Below are 19,441 nucleotides of genomic sequence, written 5' to 3' on the forward strand. Positions count from 1 at the left end.
GGAAACAGACATCATGTGAAAGTCTGACAAGAGAGATCAGTACGGTAGAGCAAGCAGATTTCAGGAGGGTAGTGGGCAGGGACAGGGAGGTACCAGGAGTGGGATTTGCCAAATGATGTCACGCCCATGTGTGAAAACAGCACAGCCAGTCCCACTGTAGTGTATGATTATAATGCCCAGATGAAGTAATTTTTAACAAAGGATAAAAATAAAAACAAAAGTTTTTTGACTTCTGAAATCTGAAAAAAGTAAAATTTTACAAACCATTATAAAAATGTTGCATTATGCTATCTAGTTTTGTGATGTCTTAAAAAAAAATTTCACACCTAACAACAGCCAGCCAACCACATGAAGGAAAGCTATTCCCCTTTCTAACTCACTAACATCAATTTTCTGTTCTTTGCAAGCTATATGGTTACTACAAGTAATAGAGATTCCTGGATATACTGCCTAACTGGACACTTTTTTCCATCTTACTTCCTTATGTAGAAATCCCGTTATTCATTCTTTAAAAAAAAAAATTGGGTGTAGTTGGACACAATATCTTTATTTATTTATTTTTATGTGGTGCTGAAATCAAACTCAGCGCCTCACATCACAAGTGCTAGGCGAGGGCTCTACAGCTGAGCCACAATCGCCCCCACCCCACCCCATTATTCATTCTTTATGTTTAAGACTATTTGGTCATTCTTGCAATCCTTCTGAGTGGATTACCATGTAGCTGGGGATGATAAGAAACAGTTGAAATTTTTCTTACCTGGTCTTGCTCATCAGGATTTGGTGGGCTGTTCAAAGTAACCGTGTCACTCTCTTCAACTGGAGGGGAGGGAAAAAAACAAAGACTCAACGCTTGAAGACAGCACCCACTGTGGTGTAAGACCCAGAAGGAAGGCCTGACATCACCTGCTACCATGTCGTCACGTGCGTCACGTGCGTCACGTGGGGCCCTGACATCTCACAAAGCGGTGAGGCCTTGAGTGGCGGCCTGCATGTTCTCTTCCCAACTCTTCCTAAGGTTGGTCCCACACTCCTTACAGCAGGGCCCAGGGATGAGGCACACTTCTGCCCATGTCTGAGCAGCAGGTTTCAGTTCCTGGCCAGCTCATGGAATTATTAAACCAACCCACCATGTCCTCTCACGGGAACCAGAAGTACCCCATTCTGTGGATTTTACAAAGCCCTGGCTGTCCCCTGTTCCCAAGAGCAACCTGGTATGCATGGTGCAGAGTCCTTCTCCCCATTTGTGAGTATGTGTGGCTTGCAAGCCACTGTCTGTGTCATCTGTCCAAGGCCAAATGTCACGTGTTTGGCCATCACCAGAACCCTAGGATGGGATCCCTCCCTGACCATGGGACAAAGAAGAGGCCATCAGGCCAAATGTCATAATGAACAGGATGGCCCGTCTCTGAAGACCCTTGAAGACATTTGGTCAGATTTGATTGACTTCTCTGATGATTAACTTTGCCAACACACCGAAGGCTGCCTGGGACAGACACCAATGCTGTTGGTCTTGAACTCTGGCCTGGGGTGCTGCATTGTCTTTATCTTGGGGGTTTTCCACCTCTTCTCATCTAAAGTGCTCCCTCATCCCAGATGAAAACTGCTATGACCAAGAGCTGGGTGTGGAACGCTGTCAGTGCCAGCCTGCATCTGGCAGGTGGTCTCTGAGCACCCACCTTTCAACTCACTATATGATTTTTTGAGAAATACAGGGAAGGTTAGAACTGGTCCACCACAGAAAAGGAAATGGCCAGATCTTGATTGATTTCTGGGAACACCTATCTACATGCAAGTTCTCTCCCCTGTCAATAGTGGCTGAGGTATCAAAGTTCTTTGGAAGGTGGGTCACACTTGCTCCAGAGCACTCAAGCCAGCAGTTTCTATGAACAAGTAGGATCTGTGGGAGTAAAGTAAGGCAGTCTCACTTGAGTCCTGAGTCCTGTGCCTGCACATACCCAGCCAAGCCACCAGAAAAGAGGCTCTGCAGAATAAACACCGGAACCCCCCCAAGACCTGGGATGAAAATGAAGGTCTGCATTTTACCCTAGAGAGATGAGACAGGCTTAGTAATAACTCAGATGCAGATGGTTCAAATTACACTAGGTTCCCTGGTTGACTTATGGGTAAATGGCTCTACTTTGGCCTGTGTTCCAGAACCCCTTCATGCTGTTTGTGAATAGAGCAGGGATATGAGAGTAGGATAATAAAGACTGTGAAACATGCTCAACCAGCTTAGGAAAATGAACTTTGAGGACTTTTAAACCATATGGAAATTATTAAAGCTAATCATACATAACTCCTCTATTAAATCAAGTGTCCCCTCAAATCACTCGAATGTTGGAATCCTAGTGGGTACTTAATTTGATTATATTTATCTTGCAGGTCTATAAATTAGTCTCTTTACTAATCCGTATGGATTTTCTTTCTCCAAAAACAACTTTAAATACCAGAAATGTCTAATGATGATATTGCCCCCGTTTGTGAAATTAAAGAAAAATATGAACAGACATAAAATTGTTATATTACTAAATACCAATGTTGGAGTATGATTTCAACTTCTAACAATGGTTCATTTACCTACACAATGATATATTTATCTGGAAATGAGCAATTATTCATTTAATATTTTTCATTGTGAATGAGGACAAAGGAAAGGTCTACGATATGGTTATCAAAGTCACATTTCGGGCACTCACAATGGCTTTCAGTTGAGGTTCTGTGAAATTCAAATTCTAGGAGAAACCCAGCAGTGCTACAAGCATGGGATCGGGTTGCTAAACAACAGCCTTTTCCTTTCAAAACAGGAAATCGCAATCAAAGGCTGATAAAGGAAGATCTTGAGTCGGATGCAGCGTGACACTGCATCAAGACAGTCCCACCCTGGCCACTCTGCTTGGAGGGAGCCTTTGAGAATCCTCTGACCTCAGTTCCCACCATTCTTTGGCCATCTTTTCCACCACCCCTGGGTCACATGTGCCAGGCACCCTTCTGCACTCCCATCACTGAATTCTCATCAGCACCCTTGGAGGCGGGTGCTCACCTTGTTCTTTCGGCTCCACAGGTGAGGAACTGGAGACCCTGAGACCTGGAGTCATTGGGCACTCTGAGCAGCCCCAGCAAGTCCTCTCTTCTCTGGCAGGCTCTCAAAAGGCTCTGTCCCCATCCCACAGCTGTGAGCTCAAGGGCAGTCCTGGGTCCAATCCCAAATCCCAAAAGCCATGATCCCAGGACAGCAGGGCCCAGGATCTGCATTTCAGACAAGCTCCCCTGATGACTCCAGACTGACTGCAACTAAAGTCTGCAAACCAAGCACTTTCCACTTCTGCTGAGATAGAGTCCCACATGTGGGACCCAGAGATTCTGAGGTCATTCATGGAGAGGGCAAAGGGGAAGGGAATGTGCCTCCCCAGCACAGCCTGGGTCCCAACAGTTTTTTCTGTACACCACTGCCACTCCAGAGGCATGTACAAGAGAATAATGACACTCTAATGGTGTCACTTCAAGGGCCAGCAAGAAAAACCTGGGGGTAGGGGGAGGAGAACCTTGGCCAAACCTGGACTTACCACAGACTGGCCCAGGTGGGAAGCTCCCTGTGGTCCCCATAACCACAAGAACTTCCAGGGAAACCCATGAGAGCAGGGGCTGGGAAGGCCCACCTCCATGGGGATCAGAAGCCAGGTGCCCCTGTTGTTCCTGAAGCTGGACACAACTAATGGTCCTTACCCCACATCATCTCTGGGTGGTCAGCAGAGTACAAGGTAAGTGCTCCCATGTGACAACCAGCAACTTAGGCTCTATAACATGTGACTTGGAAAGCCATACTGTAGATCTTCTCTTTTTCTTCATTCAGTGTGAAAATACTGAGTGCATAGTTTCTCATCTCCAAATTAAAAAGAATGAAAAACTAGGGTCTCGCCTCCCAATGGCCTAACGGTACCTAAACCTGAGACTACGGGTTATAAAAGATTTTGTGCCTGGTCAGCCTCCCCTCTCCCTTGCTGGCCACAGAACACTCTTTCCTGTGGTTTGGGTGGAATCTACCTCATGCCCATTCCCATCTGACCGTAAGAACCAGACTTGACCAACCTCCCCCATCCTCCTGATGGTAGTAAGTTACTCGGGATGGACACAAGACCAAACTTGACCCCTCACAGTCATCCCTATAGTGGTGCTATGGGTTCTGGGGAGGCTCCTCCCTCCCCCTCTGTCCTCTGGAAGAGCACAGCCTGAAGCTGGCAGCGCAGGGGACACTTCCCTCCAGGTGGGGATCTCCTGCCTCGGAACCAAACCATCACAGTAGGCAGAGCCCTGAGGCAGAGAGACTGAGTCCAGGAGCCTCCTTAAGCATTTGGACCCAGCAGGACGCAGGGGCCCCTGAGCCAGTAGGCCCCTCCCCTACTTCTAAAACCAACTTGTATTAGATTTCTGTCACTCAGGATAGAGATCTGGCTATCTTCATTTTATGCTTAGTAAAAACCCCATTGGAATTTATTTTATAAAATCTGGTATAAAATAATTTACACATTTTAATGAAAATTCATTTGTGAACTTTTTCAGGCTGACATATATATTTTTAATTATTTTTAATTAATTAGTTAATTAATTAACTTGTTCTGATCAATCATACATGACAGCAGAATGCTCTTCAATTCCTTGTACACAAATGGAGCACAATTTTTCACTTCTCTGGTTATGAACTAGGGTCACACCATTTGTGCAATCATACATATACCTAGGGTAATGATGTCCACTCCTTTGTGAACTTTTTTAGTCATGTAACAGGTGAGCTAAATTGTCATTGTTTCTGTTTGACAACTTTAAATAGTGAAGAATGACTTAGACTAGTGCTTTGTTCCAGATACTAAAGCGTCACAAATTCAAGGAGTTACATTAATCATACATACCTTTAGGGAGTCCCGTGTCTTGAATGGGATATTTGTCTGACTGCAGAAACCAACAAAAGAGGAGAGTTATTTTTAAATGTCGGTTATAAGATCAAAGTGAAAAGAAAGCTTTGTTTTTCAATTTAAAACATGGTTTCAATTTAAAACTTTGGAAATGGTTAGTCTTAGATCTATTAGTCCAGACCCATTGATTGTTTTTCTTCTCAATTTGTAGAAAGAAAATCAAGGTTGACAAGAAGCTAGTGTTGAAACGTGAAATAGAAAAAGGCTCTCTCTAATTTCCTCGGCTTTGACCACTAAACCACACTTCCTCTTTCCTACAGTGCTAATCTCCCTACCTCCTTCCTGCAGTTTAAAGCTTTTATTTCCGGGCATGATGGGCAGACCCATTTCTTCTCCCCATTTCTGTGGCAGTCTTTAGGGCCAACAAGCATGTGTTCTGGGTAGTGTTCCACTCTGGGTTTGATTCCTAGGACAGATCCCAAGGTGACCTGCCATCACCTACACGAGATGGCACTAAAGCTCAGCCCCTGACCAGCACAGCTGCCCAGCCTCAGCAGACTAGTGCAGGGCAGCCCCACTACAGGAAGTTCAAATCGCAAATGCTCTTATGATCACATTGTTTAATTCCCTCGTACCTATCTGTTGGCATCTAATGTTCCAGAAACTTGTTTCAGATTAAACAACGCAGCCATTCTCTGAAGACTTCCGTGAGAGGAGTCCCTGTCCTGCCCCAAGCCCTGCTTGGCTCACACTCCATTGTCCCCTGTCCTCCACCCTGAACAGTCACTGTTTCCACATATCCAGCAGGTCCCACCAGGCCCTTTGACAAGGGGAACATTAGTACAAGTGGCCTGTTTCAGTGCCTGTCCATGGAGGTCCTCTGAACTGGGCTGTTAAGTTTCGGGACCTGCAGAAGCATCCAACTGTCTCCCAACACAACTAAGTAGGTCAGAATCCACTGCAGGTAACTGGGAAGACCACTCTGCCCCCAGGAAATCGGCTCCTCTCCTCCCCCTTCCAGAGCATGGAACACCCTGTGCTCTGCACTCAGCAGTCTGGTTGGAAAGCACTCCTCGTTTCCTCAGAGAGACAGTGAGTTTTTCCACAGAAGGGACTATGATCGCTGCACCCCCAGACGTGGACTCAGAAAGACCGTGTGGATGAACACACAGGTGCAGGAGTGTGGGTCTCTAGAGGAAGCGATGCTTGAATGAGGCAAGCCCAGGCCCAGCACATGGGTGAACCCAAAGGAAGGAGCAAGGTCACTGCAAACAGCAGATGCAGCAGGAGCAAGGGGACCATCAGCCTGAGCAGAGCTGTCTACTGCAGATGGACAGAGGAAGGTGGGGCCGAACATAAACAAGGGAGACCGCTTCCAAGAGGACCATGACCACAAAGTCCAGGGATTTAGATACAGATTCTCAGGAAGCTACTTCATCGAATGTCAGGTGCCATCAGTCCTGTGCCCGGCTCTGCACGTGGAAGGTGAACAACACAGTGTTTGTGAAGTCAGACAACCAAGTGACTAGAGAAAACATAAGGGTGAGGTGACAAAGGATGGAGCACTGAAAGATCCCAAGAAGTCAGGACGCACAGGAGTCAGTTGGGAGGAGGCAAGGGATTTCCTTGCCAGAGGGAATGGCATGATCGGTGTCCCAGGAAGGTGTGAGGATGTGCTGTGGCCAAGCCCCAGCAGACAGCTGCACACACCTGGCTCAGCAGGTGAGCTGGGGATGCTCAGATGAAGCCACCGAGGACTCACCTGCCAGGCCAGGGAGGATGCATGGTGTCCCGCACGCAGCAGGGATGTCACAGGTTGGATTGTGTCTCCCTCCCATAAAAGGACATGTTGAAGTTCCAGCCCCTCATATCTCAGAGTGTAGTCTTATTTGGAAACAGTTGTTATGATGTAATGCATTAAGATGAGTTCATACTAAAGCAGGGGGGACCCTTAACCCAGTAGGACAGATGTCCTCATAAGGCTGGGGAGTGGTCAGTGTGGAGAGCTTGCCTAGCATGTGCAAGACCTTGGGTTTCATCCCCAGCACTGAGAAAAAGAAGAAAGAGAGAAGAGACTGCGGCAAACACAGGAGAAGAGGCCACGTGCTCACAGTGTGAGATGCAGGGGAGACGTCCACAAGCCCAGGAGGCCCAGGTGGCCTGCGACCTCTGGCACTGCCCACACTTGACCTTGGACTTCAACCTCCAGGCCTGTGACAGAACACATGCTGTCGTTCCAAGCTGTCCAGTACAAGGAGGGTTGTTCCCACAGCCCTTGGAGACTAGTAACAGAGATGCTGTGGGGAGCTCACTCACCCCCAGGGTGGAGAGGTGACCAGAGGGCCCACATTAGTGGTGGGGAGAGGGGCTCCGAGGAAGGGCGACATGTCACCAGGATATGAATAGGAGGCCTTGACACTCCCTGTGGACCAAGGGATACTTTACAGGGTGACAGGCCACATCTGAGAGGATCCCAGTCACAACCCAGGTTGTTCTGCATTGCACTTGTATGAGGCTGAGAGAAGTTTTCCTTATTACTTTCCACTGTGTGTCAAAGCTTGATCCCCTCGCCACCCATGCTTACCAAACTGCAGGTCCCTGGCACACCCAGGAAGGGAAGCCACTTAATCTGATGACACTAAGTATATCTTAGGTCATTGGCACTTTCCAGGTCTCAGTGGCCCTGTCTTCAGAAGCATGGAAGAGAAGGAACGTGTCATACACTGAACCCACAGAGACAACTGTGCTGGTGTCCAGGGCCATGACTGGGTTCCAAACAAGAGGCACAGGACAGCAGGGCCCCTGCTGTACACATCAGCTAACTGCTACTTCTCACCTGTGGAATGGGGACAAATACCTGCCCCAGCATCTCATAGGATATTTGGAGGGTGAGAAAAAACACATGGAGAATCTCTGGCAACCCAAAGCAGTAGAGAGTGCAGGGAAGGCAGGCCAGGAGCCAGCTCTGGAATTAGAGGTAACACCAGAGGCAAATCAAATAGTACTTGCCGATCTCTGCTCAGCTGCTGCAAAAGAGTCCTATTTTTTTTTCTTCAATATTACATTAAATATTTTGAGTTTTGAAGATGGGTTAGTAGAAAGTAAGACCAATATGGGCTGAGGGTATACCAGTGGTAGAACACTTGCCTGGCATTTGCGAGGCCCTGGGTTTACTCTCTAGCAACACACACACACACACACACACACACACACACAACTAGTATTAAAGTAGACAAAAACCTCATAAAATCTTAAGAAGGTCACTTCTGGTATGCACAAAACAACACCATTTTAGCCTGGAGAAATCCAAAGTTCATTATGCCATATAAATAAAGAAATTTCTCTTGGGAGAATCTTGCTGTTGGGTTTCTAGACCTCATACAAATACTCTAATGAAAATGGGAGAGAAATGCAAAACAAGGGGTGTGGCTATGAAGGTAAAATGTGTGACCTACCACGTGAAAAGATAAAGTGCTGGGGTCCGTGTCTTCCACTGGCTCCTTTGCCATGTGATCTGCAGAGAAAACAAAAGGAAAGCATTTTCCCTCATGGAGAAGCACTCGTGGTACCTCGGGGTTATCCTCCTACCAGTGTGAGCTATGACGGGCAGCAGGGGCTGGAGAACTATTCCCTTTCCATCCCCTGCAGGCCAAGTGAGGGGCGGAATCAGATTGTGCTGAGAACAAGAAAAAGAAACCTTGCAAAACACAAACACAAAAACCTATGCTATTTTGGAACAAGACACCTAAAAATATCTCCAAATAATCAAATTATGCAGATGTGATGTTGACGACTTTTTACATATTGGATTGGACACAACTTTGGGCAGGAAAGATTTAACTCTGGATTCAGCTTCTTTCTATTCTTGATAATTTAAAAATTTTTTTTATATCATTTTGAGATACTAGCCTTCTTTAGAACACGTAACCTAGCATGAATAAGACTGCAGGTTTAATCCCTGTACCAGAAAAAATAAAATTATATGCTGTTACGATTTGAATCTTAAATATCCCCCAAGGCTAATCCCCAGCTGAGCCTTGGGAGGTATTGGGAGTTGGGTCCTAGCTGGAGGAAATATGTTGCCGAGGACATGTTATTAAAGGGTGTATCTTGTCCCCGGCCCCTTCCCATCTCCTACTGACTCCTGGCCACTGTGAGATGAACAGCTCTGCTCTCCCACACCCCCTCCCAGGCTCAAAGCAATGGAACCAAGTGACCATGGGTTGAATCTTCTGAAATTATGAGCCAAAATAAATCTTTCCTCGTTTCAGTTGAGTTTCTCAGGTATTTTGTCACAGCAATGAACAGCTAACATGTACATGCATGAAGCTTTTTGATGCAGTTCATGGGAACTTTATTTTTTTAAAAATTTTTTTATTAGTTGCTCAAAACATTACAATGATCTTGCCATATCATACATTTGATTCAAATAGGGTACGTAATCTTAATCTTATTTTTCCACGTGTACAGATTGCAGGATCACATTGGTTATACAGCCACGTTTATACACAGGGCCATACTAGTGTCTATTGTATTGTGCTGCCCTTCCTATCCCCCCCCCTCCCTCCCCTCTTTCTACCCAATCTACTGTGTTTCTCCCTCTCTCTTTTTTCTTCCCCCTCACACCATCTTATATGTAATTTTGCATAACAATGAGGGTCTCCTATCATCTTCCGTGCAATTCCCCTTCTCTCTCCCATTCCCATGCACCTCTCGTCCCTATTTAATGTTAATCTTCTTCTTATGCTCTTCCTCCCTGCTCTGTTTTGAGTTGCCCTCATGGGAACTTTAATATTTTTATCAAAAATTGATCTTGATTTCTCAATATTTTTCTTCTTATGCTTTGTCAATGCTTTTTTTTTTTTTTTTTTGGCATTTAAGAAATCTAATGAGGAAGTACAGAAAAAAAAGCAAATGTGGAAATATAGAAAAAGGTACGGGCCTCAATCAGACTACTGCCAGATCATATGAATTTGTACACATAAGAAATAGCTCCCCTTTTCTAAGATGCTTTACAAGACACCTGCCAGAAAACCCTAACAAGAATCAAATCTGCTTATGCAAGGTCTTCTAGATTTGTGCAGTATACAACCTGTATCTATCTACCACCAAATTTCAACAGCCAAAACATTCACTTTTTATCCAAATTCTCATTAAGTACATACTGTACATTAGGCTCTAGGTCCGGGAATACCTCTGGGGATCCAGGTGAGCCTCACAGGACAATTTTGTTTTGTTCATTTGCTTTTTATTGATTTGCTGCATTATAGTTTTATAAATAAAAGTGGAATTCATTGTGATACATTCATACATGCACATGATACAGCTTTGTTAATATCATTCTGGTGTTCCTTCCCTTCTCCATCCCTTCTTCTTCTCTCTCATTCCTTTCCTCCACTCCACTGTTCAATGGGACCATTTCTTGAGACAATCATCTGTTTGTTCTCCCTGGATGTTTCCCTGCTGCGAGAAGGTCTGGACTTTCTATTTTCTTTGCTTCAAGTGTTGACAATGTCTAAAGGAGATGCTTGTGGAGGCAACATCTCTATGTGTTTTATGACACCAACTGTCAGTCATTGGAGAGAAGTGGGGACAAATGGAGAGAGCTTTGGCCAGCGTCCTCCTTTGACAGGGGGCCATTCCCTGGTTCCAGCAGAGCAGATAGCAGTAAGACCACAATGGAGAAAGCATGGAGCAGATTAGACCCTAGCTCAGGATCCACCCAACAATGTGGATGACTGTGCGTGGTGTCCAGAAGACACAGACGTCCTCTGACCTCACAGGACCTCTCAGTGTGGACAGCATGGATAAATGCCTACCTGGAGCAATGTAAAGCCAAGGTCCCTCCTAGAGTCCAAGCACCACATTAGCCTCAGGTCCCTCATGACCCTAAGGAGAGGCAAAGCACCAATTCTAACTGAAATGGGATTTCCTGCTGGTCTAATGCAACACAGACTCAAATTTGAAATTAAAATGACATAAAGACAATACAAGACAAATTGTGTTGTAATTCCACCCTGAGTTTGTAGAACTCCTGCTGCCCAGGTAATCAGGGACTAGCACAGGGCACCAAGTGTCTGACAGTGGAAGAGAAAGCTCCACAGGGCAGTGGAGCTGATGCCTGAGTCCTCAAGAGCCAGCTGACCAGGAGGAGCTGAGAGATAGAGTGTTCTAGACAGAGGGACTAGGTGGCCTGTACATGTCCTGGGGACAGGGCAGTGGAGCTGACGCCAGAGTCCTCAAGGGCCAGCTGACCAGGAGAAGGAACTGATAGGAAGAGCATCCTAGACAGAGGGACTAGGTAGGCCAAGGCCAGGAGAGGAAAGAGAATATGCTTTGGTGGGTCCTTCCAGCCAGACAGCCCAGATCTCATTTCCTAGTTTTTTTATTCTATGTTTCTCACTATCTTGATCCTGGCTGGGGCAGGGGCAAGAGAAACAATCATTAAGCAGCTTCAAGTCCCTTCTCTGCTTCTCTTATCACAGTCTCTCCTCAAATATGTCATCTTCACTGAAGGGGTCCTGCATGCCAGTACTTTAAAATGCCACACACCAGCAGCAAGGGATTCTAGCAGGTGTCGACACAATGGGCTCTCAGGTGCGCAGCTACGCAGAACTTGGGGTGCAGGGGCTTAATTGCCCCAACCGCTTCCTGTAAAGACACTAGGTTAGTCTAATTTCTTACAGAAGAGTTAGTATAAGAGGGAGGAAAAAGAAAAAGACTTGGAGGAAGATGGAGGAGACCACTGGGAAAGGCAGCAGAGAAAAGCAAACAGAATAGCTAAAGGGAGGAGTGCTGGGTGAGGTGTGGAGGTCTGGGTCCACACCAGCACTCCACCGGGAGCCAGGGCTGGCCTTGACCAGCTTGGTGCTTGACCTCAGACAGGCCTGGATGTGACCTTGACCATCCTCCTGCTGTGACCTCTGGCAGGCCTGGAGATGTGACCTTGACCATCCTAGTGCTGTGACCTCAGATAACCCTGGAGGTGTGACCTTCACCATCCTGGTGCTGTGACCTCAGGCAGGCCTAGAGATGTGACCTTGACCATTGTAGGCTTGGGTGTGACTTTGGCCAACCTGGTGCTTGACCTCAGTCAGGCCTGCAGCCTTGGACCAACCCAATGCTATGGCCCCAGGTGAGCTTTCCCAGCCCCAGGCTTCTCCTCTGTACAGGACAAGCCCAGGTCTCTCACTGCCATACAGGGCTGATGACAGTTATTCTGGTCCGGCCAGGTCTGGGAAGCACAGGTGTGGCATCCTGCTGCTGCTCAGGTCCTGAGCGACTTCAGGGCCTACCAAGGCACATCTGGGAGGGCTATAAGGCTGGCTGAGATACAGGTGGAAGACAGGGCCTCTTGCTTTGGTCTGACACCTCTGGGAACTCACAGAGACCGAGAAGGGAAGATAGGTAGAGTCCAGGGTTTCCTGTTCTAAGTGCAGCAATTGGTGGGGGGTGTTGAGGACTCACATTAAAGGCATTTCAGGTCTCCCTTCACTCCAAATACTCTGACCATGTCCCCCTTTGCCACACAGGACTGTGGAAGAATTCCAAGGTCCCAGCTGCCTGCAGACCCAGGCCCATGCAGCATCCCACACTCTGAATCTGTTCTAGCACCTTCTCTGGACAGTTGTAGGTCAAGCCGAAGTACTTCTATTCTCACAGGCTCAGATTTTTCTGTGCCAAGAAAATTACTGAGCCAGGTGGGGAGGCGGCTCCCAGTTGTTTGAGACTGATCTAGAAGAGAAGTTTTCCTAAGGTCTTACCTACAGGCCTTGGAATTGCATATTTGCAATACTATTAAGTATGAAATCAAATTGTTTATTTAAAGCTTCAAAATGTTTGTTTCCACAATTCCTGGGTAGTAGCAGGCGGAGCCTGCCAGGCAAGCTCTGGTAGTGCATGGGACATGGGGCACGGAGGGGCAAAAATGGCCACCCTGCCCAGGCTGGCGGGGCTCCCCTGCTCCTGTCATTTAGTGCCTGGTCAAGCCTCCCTCCCAAAGCTGCCCAGACTCCTCAGGATCATGGCCTGACCAAGCTCAGATCAATACGGTTCCCAGGCTGCCAAGACACACAGCCGGCCTACTGGTTAGTCCCTGTGGAGAAGCAACAGTGGAGTGGTGGACCAGCAGCCTGGGTGGGTTGGAACTCGGGTGGCAAGCGCAGCCCAAGGCCACTTAGAGCAGGCAGAGCAGGCCTGAGGCACCTCGGGCCAGCACCAAGGTGGCCAGGGGCAAGCCTATCCGTCACCCCACAGCAGTCTGGCCTGCACACAGTGGGGATGCCTCTGCAGATACAGAAGTGCACTCTAAGCAGCGTGGCCGCTCTAGATAGATACCCACTGAGCACGTGCATCAATGACTTCAACCTCCAGTTTCAAGCGGGGAGAAAAGGGAAGCAAGGCAAATCTGAATGGCATTCAGGGCTGACCAACACCATCGGTAAGTTTCCAAGCCTAAGTGTGGACCAACATCAGCGAGACCAGCACACTCAGTGGGAAATGGCGCTGAATGCAGTTCCCTTGCAGAGCCAGAGCCCTGTTCCTCAAGAAATCCTGAGGCCACACTAACCTATCCTGGTCTGAGGCTTTCAGTTCTTGAACTCCTAAGACAAGAACTTGGAGTGGAGAAATTGAAGATGAGTCTGGTGGGCATGGCCCGCCATTGAGAGCTACATCAGCTCTGGGCGGAGGGCTGTAGCTGGTGCAGACCCCACCTGCCAGCAGAAGCAGTGAATACAGTTTGATTCTGAAATGCTTGTTTCAGGGTCACCATCCTTGACTGACAATGGACAGGCGGGACACTTGGGGTGAGATTGATGTGCACTGCCAGGAGCACAGTCAGGACAGCAGTGGGCACTGGGGGTCGCCAGGCTGCTCTCAGCCCAGGTGACAGCAGCACCTGGAGGCAGGAGGGCTATACAGCCATTTGGTTTCTGTGGACTGCATGTGCCTATCCTATGATGTCAGGGTGTAAGAACCTCTGTCAGCCTTAGGTGTGAGTCTGTGAGTGGTGTCTAGCAGGACTATACAGATGGGCGGCATCCCTAGGTAAGGGCCCACGGCACTGTGCCTGAGCAAAGGGCTGTGGCACGCTTCTCCCTTGTGTCTGGTGCCAGGATATCCATGACTGGGTCTTTTCCCACCTTTCCTGGCTCTTTACGCCCTCCCCAAGGCAAGACAGGACGCGGCAACCTCAGCCTCCCCGCCTGGCTGCCTTGCAGCTGGCCATGAGAAACCCCTCTGACCTGCCTTGCCTGACAGTGGAGCGGGAGACTCCATTTGAAAAGGGTCCTGCCCCACACCTGGGAGGGGACAAGCTGCACAGAGGCCAGGAGTCTGTGCAGAGGCCTTTCCCATCCAGTCTATAAGTGGCAGAGCAGACCCTGATGGTTTGGATGTTAAATGTCCCCTAAAGGCCAGGTGCTTGGTCACCAGCCTGCAGGGCTACTGGAAGGTGGTGGGGCCCAGTGGAAGGATGCTATGTCACTAGAACATGCTCTTGAAGGGGATATTGGGACCCCAGCCTTCCCCTCTGCTTCCCAGCTGCATGAGGTGAACAGGTTTCTTTTACCATGTGGGTGGCCACAGGGCCAAGTGACCCTGGACTGAAACCTGAACATGGGACAAAATCAACCCTTGATTGAACCCAGAGATGCTTAACACTGAGCCACATCTCTGGCCCTTTTAAAAAATATTTTATTTTGAGACAGGGTCTTGTTAAGTTGCTTAGCACCTCACTAAGTTTTTGAGGCTGGCTTTGAACTAGCAATCCTCCTGTCTCACCTTGTGGAGCTGCTGGAATTACAGGTGTCCACCACCATGCCCAGCCAATTTTCTTCCTTTAAGTTGATTCACTCATGGTGAGGAAAAACTAACACACTGTTTTAGTCAGGTTTTTTGTTACTGGGACCAAAAGACCTGACGAGAACAATGTAGAGGAGGGGAAAGTTTATTTGGCTGTTTCAGAGGTCTCAGTCCAAATGTGGGTGACTATTGCTCTGACCCAACATCAGGCAGAATATCATGGTAGAAGGGCTTGGCAGTGGAAAGGGCTCAGGACATGGCAATCAGGAAGCAGAGCGCTCTGCTCACCAGAGGCAAAACATAAATCCCTCAAATCACACCCCAGTGTCCTACTTCTTCTAGTTACATCCTCCCTGCCTACAGTTATCGCCAAGTTAATCCATGTTAGTGGATTAATCCATTGATTAGTTAAAGCTCTCATTTCACCTGATCATTTCACCTCTGAACTTTCTTGCATTGTCTCACACATGAGCTTTTGGGGGACATCTCATCTCTAAACCATAACTCAAACCCTCCATGTCCAACCACATCTCTAAGTGTTGTCATGCTTCAGTTGTGCCTACAACAGTGAAATTGCCACAACAACCCAAAGGACAGGGTTCAAGGAGCTTCTGGACAGTTGACCATGCCAAATGCAGGTTCCCGGAGAGCAGTGCCCAGAGGGCACAGAAGCTTTGAGCCCTTTGGACCCCTGCATGTATTCCAGCTGCTCAGTCAGAAGCAGGGGTAAAGCGATCTGGGGTTTGCAACTGGTGTTCTGAGGGTGCGGTCTCAGGGACAGAGTCCACATCTCAACCTGTGGGACCTAATGCTGTCTAAAGGCAGGGTCAGGACACCCAGCTAGGGATTGCTTGCTTGATGGTGGTGACAAACTCAACACTTCTGGGGTCACAGAAGCCTTCTGAGTGGACTGTTGCAGTGTGACAATGTCTGGGTGAGGCCTGACAGTACCCTGAGGAAGGGACTAGAGGCCCCTTACACACACCCAGTGCTGGACTCACAGAGAAGTGGAAGACCCAGACTTCAGTCCCAGACCCTCTGGCTTCCGAGTCCGCCTGTTCTCCAGCAACATCAGCTTCTAGAAGTAGCTCAGGCACTGACAGCTTGACAGAGTCCTGATGTACCATTCACACTGCCCATTCCCATAGGGACGCAACCATGCTGGCTTAGAACCCACTCTGATGACCCTACTTTAACTCGGTTACCTTAGTGAAAACTTTCCAAAGTAGGTTACATTCTGAGGTACTGGGGGGTGGGGGTTAGGACTGCAAAGCATTTCTGGGGAGCACAATCCAAACCTGCAACAGTCCACCCTTGGTCCCCTAAAGTCACATACTTGCCACAGGCAAAGTGCATTCACCATCAGGACCTCCCCCAAAGCCTCAATCATTCCAGCATTGGCTCTAAATCCAACACCTCCTCTACCTCAAGACCCAAACCAGCAGCCTGGGTGGGAGGGTGGGAAAGGCTACCTGCCACCTAGAGAAGTCTCCCTTTGTTTGCCACACTAAAGAGGGGCCACAGCTGCTAGAAGCAGCTACTCACAAGAAGCTCAAACATCTTCTCCAAAGATGTCCTTTGAGAAAACAAAGAGGGAAGCTTGTCAAAGGTTCCGGCTTTCTGAGCCACAAGAGTGAGGCCCTTTGTGCTTTCTAGAATTAAATGCAGCTCTTTGAACCTGTGATTTTTTTTTTTAAGTGCCATAGCTTTCTTCCAACCCAGGACTATTTTCATGAATGGCTCTCAAGGAGCCTGGAGTCCCATGCCACACAAGCTCTTGGAACCAGGGAAGGCTGCGGTACTGCTGATAGCCTCTTCCCTGGCCACAGGGCTGGACAGCTGCAGAAGGAGCAGAGGCCAAGCAAACACGTTTCTACAGGGACAACTAGAGTGGCCTTGCCCAGTGACAGGGACCAGACTGTGGAGGGGCAGGGCAGGGGAGGAGGGGGAAGAGACGAAGCAAAGGGGCATGAGGAGGTTCCTGCTAGTGAAGAAAACTTAGGAAGCCAAGGTGCCACAGGAAAGCAAGGGTAGGAAATTAAGAAAAATTGGGCAAACCCACAGGGCAGGGAACAGGAGAGGCGAGGCAAGGAGGAAGGGAGGAGGGAAGAGAGGAGCCCCTCTCCTCCTGGCTTTGGAAGAACAGACTGGTTCAGCATTATGAATGTAGGTGCTCCTGAGGGGTTCACCTATCAATCCTGGGTACTGCCCTCTGTGCCACCTTGGACTCACATGCACCCACAGGAGGGCTGGGAAGGGCCAATGGCAGGTGAGAAACCTTCAAAAGGCTATCCTGAGTAGGGGCCAGGGCTCCAGGGAGCAGCCATGCTGCGTGGTACACACAGGACCCCAGAACAAGGGAGAGCTGCTGCCATGATTTGTGAAATGGGTGCTCAGCTCACCACAACAGAGCACCAAAGTCTGCACATCCTCAGCAGACCTCCTCCTTTGTTCTGTCTTTAACATCCTTGACTGACAGTTCTATTTCAGCCAGTGCTGGATTGTTCTTAGCGGTAGAGAGAGTGAGTAACCGCTGCTCTGTAACCAGTTAACCATTTTCCTTCCCTGTGACTTCAACAGTCTTGTGTTTTTTTTTTTTTTTTAGAGTAAAAGCTGCTTTTGAAGCTAACTTCATTATAAGTTCTATATACACACATATATATACAGCAGTATATGCCTCATTTTATACATGTAGAAATACACACATCTATTTTCTTTTTAAGCTTTACAAGGTAAACTTAGTTATACCTGAACTGATGAATAAGTTCCTAAGATATCAATATGGGAAAAGCGCTTTCTTTTTTTCTTTTGGTTCCAGGGGCACTTAACCACTGAGCCACATCCCCAGCCCTTTTTTCATATTTTATTTAGAGACAGGGTCTCACTGAGTTGCTTAGGGCCTCACTAAGTTGCTGAGGCTGGCTTTAAACTTGCCATCCTTCTGTTTCAGCCTCCTGACTTGCTGGAATTACAGGTGTGCACCACCTACTGTGCCTAGCTGGGAAGAGTACTCTTTGGCCCATGGTTTGAAGCATATTTGATTAAACTGACTTTCACTGAAATAAGATTTTGTGCAGGGTAACTATGTGCTACATACTTGCTGGGTATTAGAGACAAGCTCGGTGAAACATGGACTTTACCCAGGAGCTTATACTCCAATGGGAGAAAGTGACATTGGCCAAACAATCATACCTAGAAACATGGGGCCCAGGCTGGGTCAACTTTGAGCTAAAGTCTAGAGGAGATGTAGGAGGTAAAGGTGTGTTTGTGTGCAGAGGGGAGGCAGGGTGTCCACGCAGCAGAAATAACTTCTGCAAAGGTCCTGGGCCACAAGAGTGTGATGACTTTCGAGGCAATAAAGGCAGGCAGAGTGGCAGCAGGGCCCACACAAGGTTGTATGTGAGGTGGTTGAAGAGAGGCAGGAATCAACAGTACAGAGATAAAAACCACTGGAAGACTGGGGATTTGTTGGAAAGTGGCTCTAAGGAGAGGAAGGGCAGGATCTGACTTGTTTTTAGGAGATCACTGTGCTCACCTTTTGGAGAATGGGTGGGCAGAGGCTAAGAGTGAGTGTGAATGCCAGTTGGGAGATGAGTGTAGGAAACTCGGTGAAGTCTGGTAACATAGTTCGGGGAGGAGAGGTTAAAATTCTGTATCTAGTTCCACATGTTGGCAACACCTGTGGTTTCATTACAGAAAAGGAAAGGAAAGGTGGGTGTGTCCTGTGGGTTGCAAAACTGAATGAAATGTTCAAAAGGGGAAAGGGCATGTGTGTCTAAACCGAGGAACAGTGATTTAACGGACAGAATCCCATGTGGGAAGGGGCATCCGGATCATCTTTCAGAGGCCTGACTACTTTCTTCAACATTCTCTGCCAGGTGGCAGAGAGATTTCAACCTCCAGAGGCCTGCCTCCACTTTGCGGGGAACCCACGTCCATCTCTCCTTACATATTTCACTTGCAGGTTCATGTTCTACCTCTTGAAGTTAGAGACAGATCCCCATGTGCCATGTTCTCTCAATACCCCACAGATGCCGGGGTTCTCAAGTCCCTTTGCTCCAGGCTGTGTGCACCCCATTTTGGCTGGGACAAGCTGAGTCCAGGTACCACCCATGGAATTCCACATCCTATATACTATTGCTGGCCCTAACATCACACTGGTCTCACCACACTACTGTTACACTGAGCCTTTATATCACCTATGTCACTTCAGAGCTGGTTTCCAGCCCCATCTTCTTAGCTGCTGTTGATTTTGGGGGGCCCAAGCAGATTTTATATGTAATCCCCATTTTTAGTGAATCCTTCTCAAGATCTTTTTAAATTCTCCACCTGCATCATTTAGTGACATCCGAGGCCACTATTACTGAAAAGTAGCCAGAAACATCCAGTGGCACTTTGTCAATTAAGTGGATGTGGGTGGGAGTGGGAAGATTTTTCCTCCTTTATTTCCCCTTCAGTTTTCCAAACAAGGGAAATTATTTATTTTCCATCTCCAATCAATGAAATGTTTGCCACTCCCCACCTGAAGAATCCAAATTTTTCTTTGAAGTCTCACGGGGAAAATCCCTCCAAACTAGCACCTTACAATCTCAACTTTAACTGTTGGGTGCAATCTTCTGAACACCTCTAGACACATTCTGTCTTCTCCAGACTGTGGAAGCCACAAATCAGCACTACCGGAAAAGTCCAACATTGTCCCTGCCCAAGCTCAAAAAATTCAATCTATCCAA

General features: G+C 47.8%; 1 protein-coding gene across 4 annotated transcripts in view; it reads right to left on the bottom strand.

The window, feature by feature from the left end:
- Window positions 1-19,441, bottom strand: part of Edaradd (EDAR associated via death domain) — a 53,751-nt gene that overhangs the window by 32,226 nt on the left and 2,084 nt on the right. For all 4 annotated transcript variants that reach the window (XM_058575008.1, XM_046432064.2, XM_046432061.2 and 1 more), the window contains exons 2-4: window positions 8,363-8,421; window positions 4,905-4,944; window positions 758-816 (exon numbers count right to left, since the gene is read on the bottom strand). Coding sequence is in view for 3 of the 4 variants with exons in the window: in XM_046432061.2 (XP_046288017.1) it covers window positions 758-816; window positions 4,905-4,944; window positions 8,363-8,421 (158 nt within the window). In the remaining variant the exon portion in view is untranslated. The remainder of the gene's footprint in view (window positions 1-757; window positions 817-4,904; window positions 4,945-8,362; window positions 8,422-19,441) is intronic.

Source organism: Marmota monax, unplaced genomic scaffold, assembly GCF_021218885.2.
Source record: "Marmota monax isolate L192 unplaced genomic scaffold, Marmota_monax_Labrador192_F-V1.1 WCK01_AAM20220418_F8-fsc00071, whole genome shotgun sequence".
NCBI classification, from domain to species: domain Eukaryota; kingdom Metazoa; phylum Chordata; class Mammalia; order Rodentia; family Sciuridae; genus Marmota; species Marmota monax.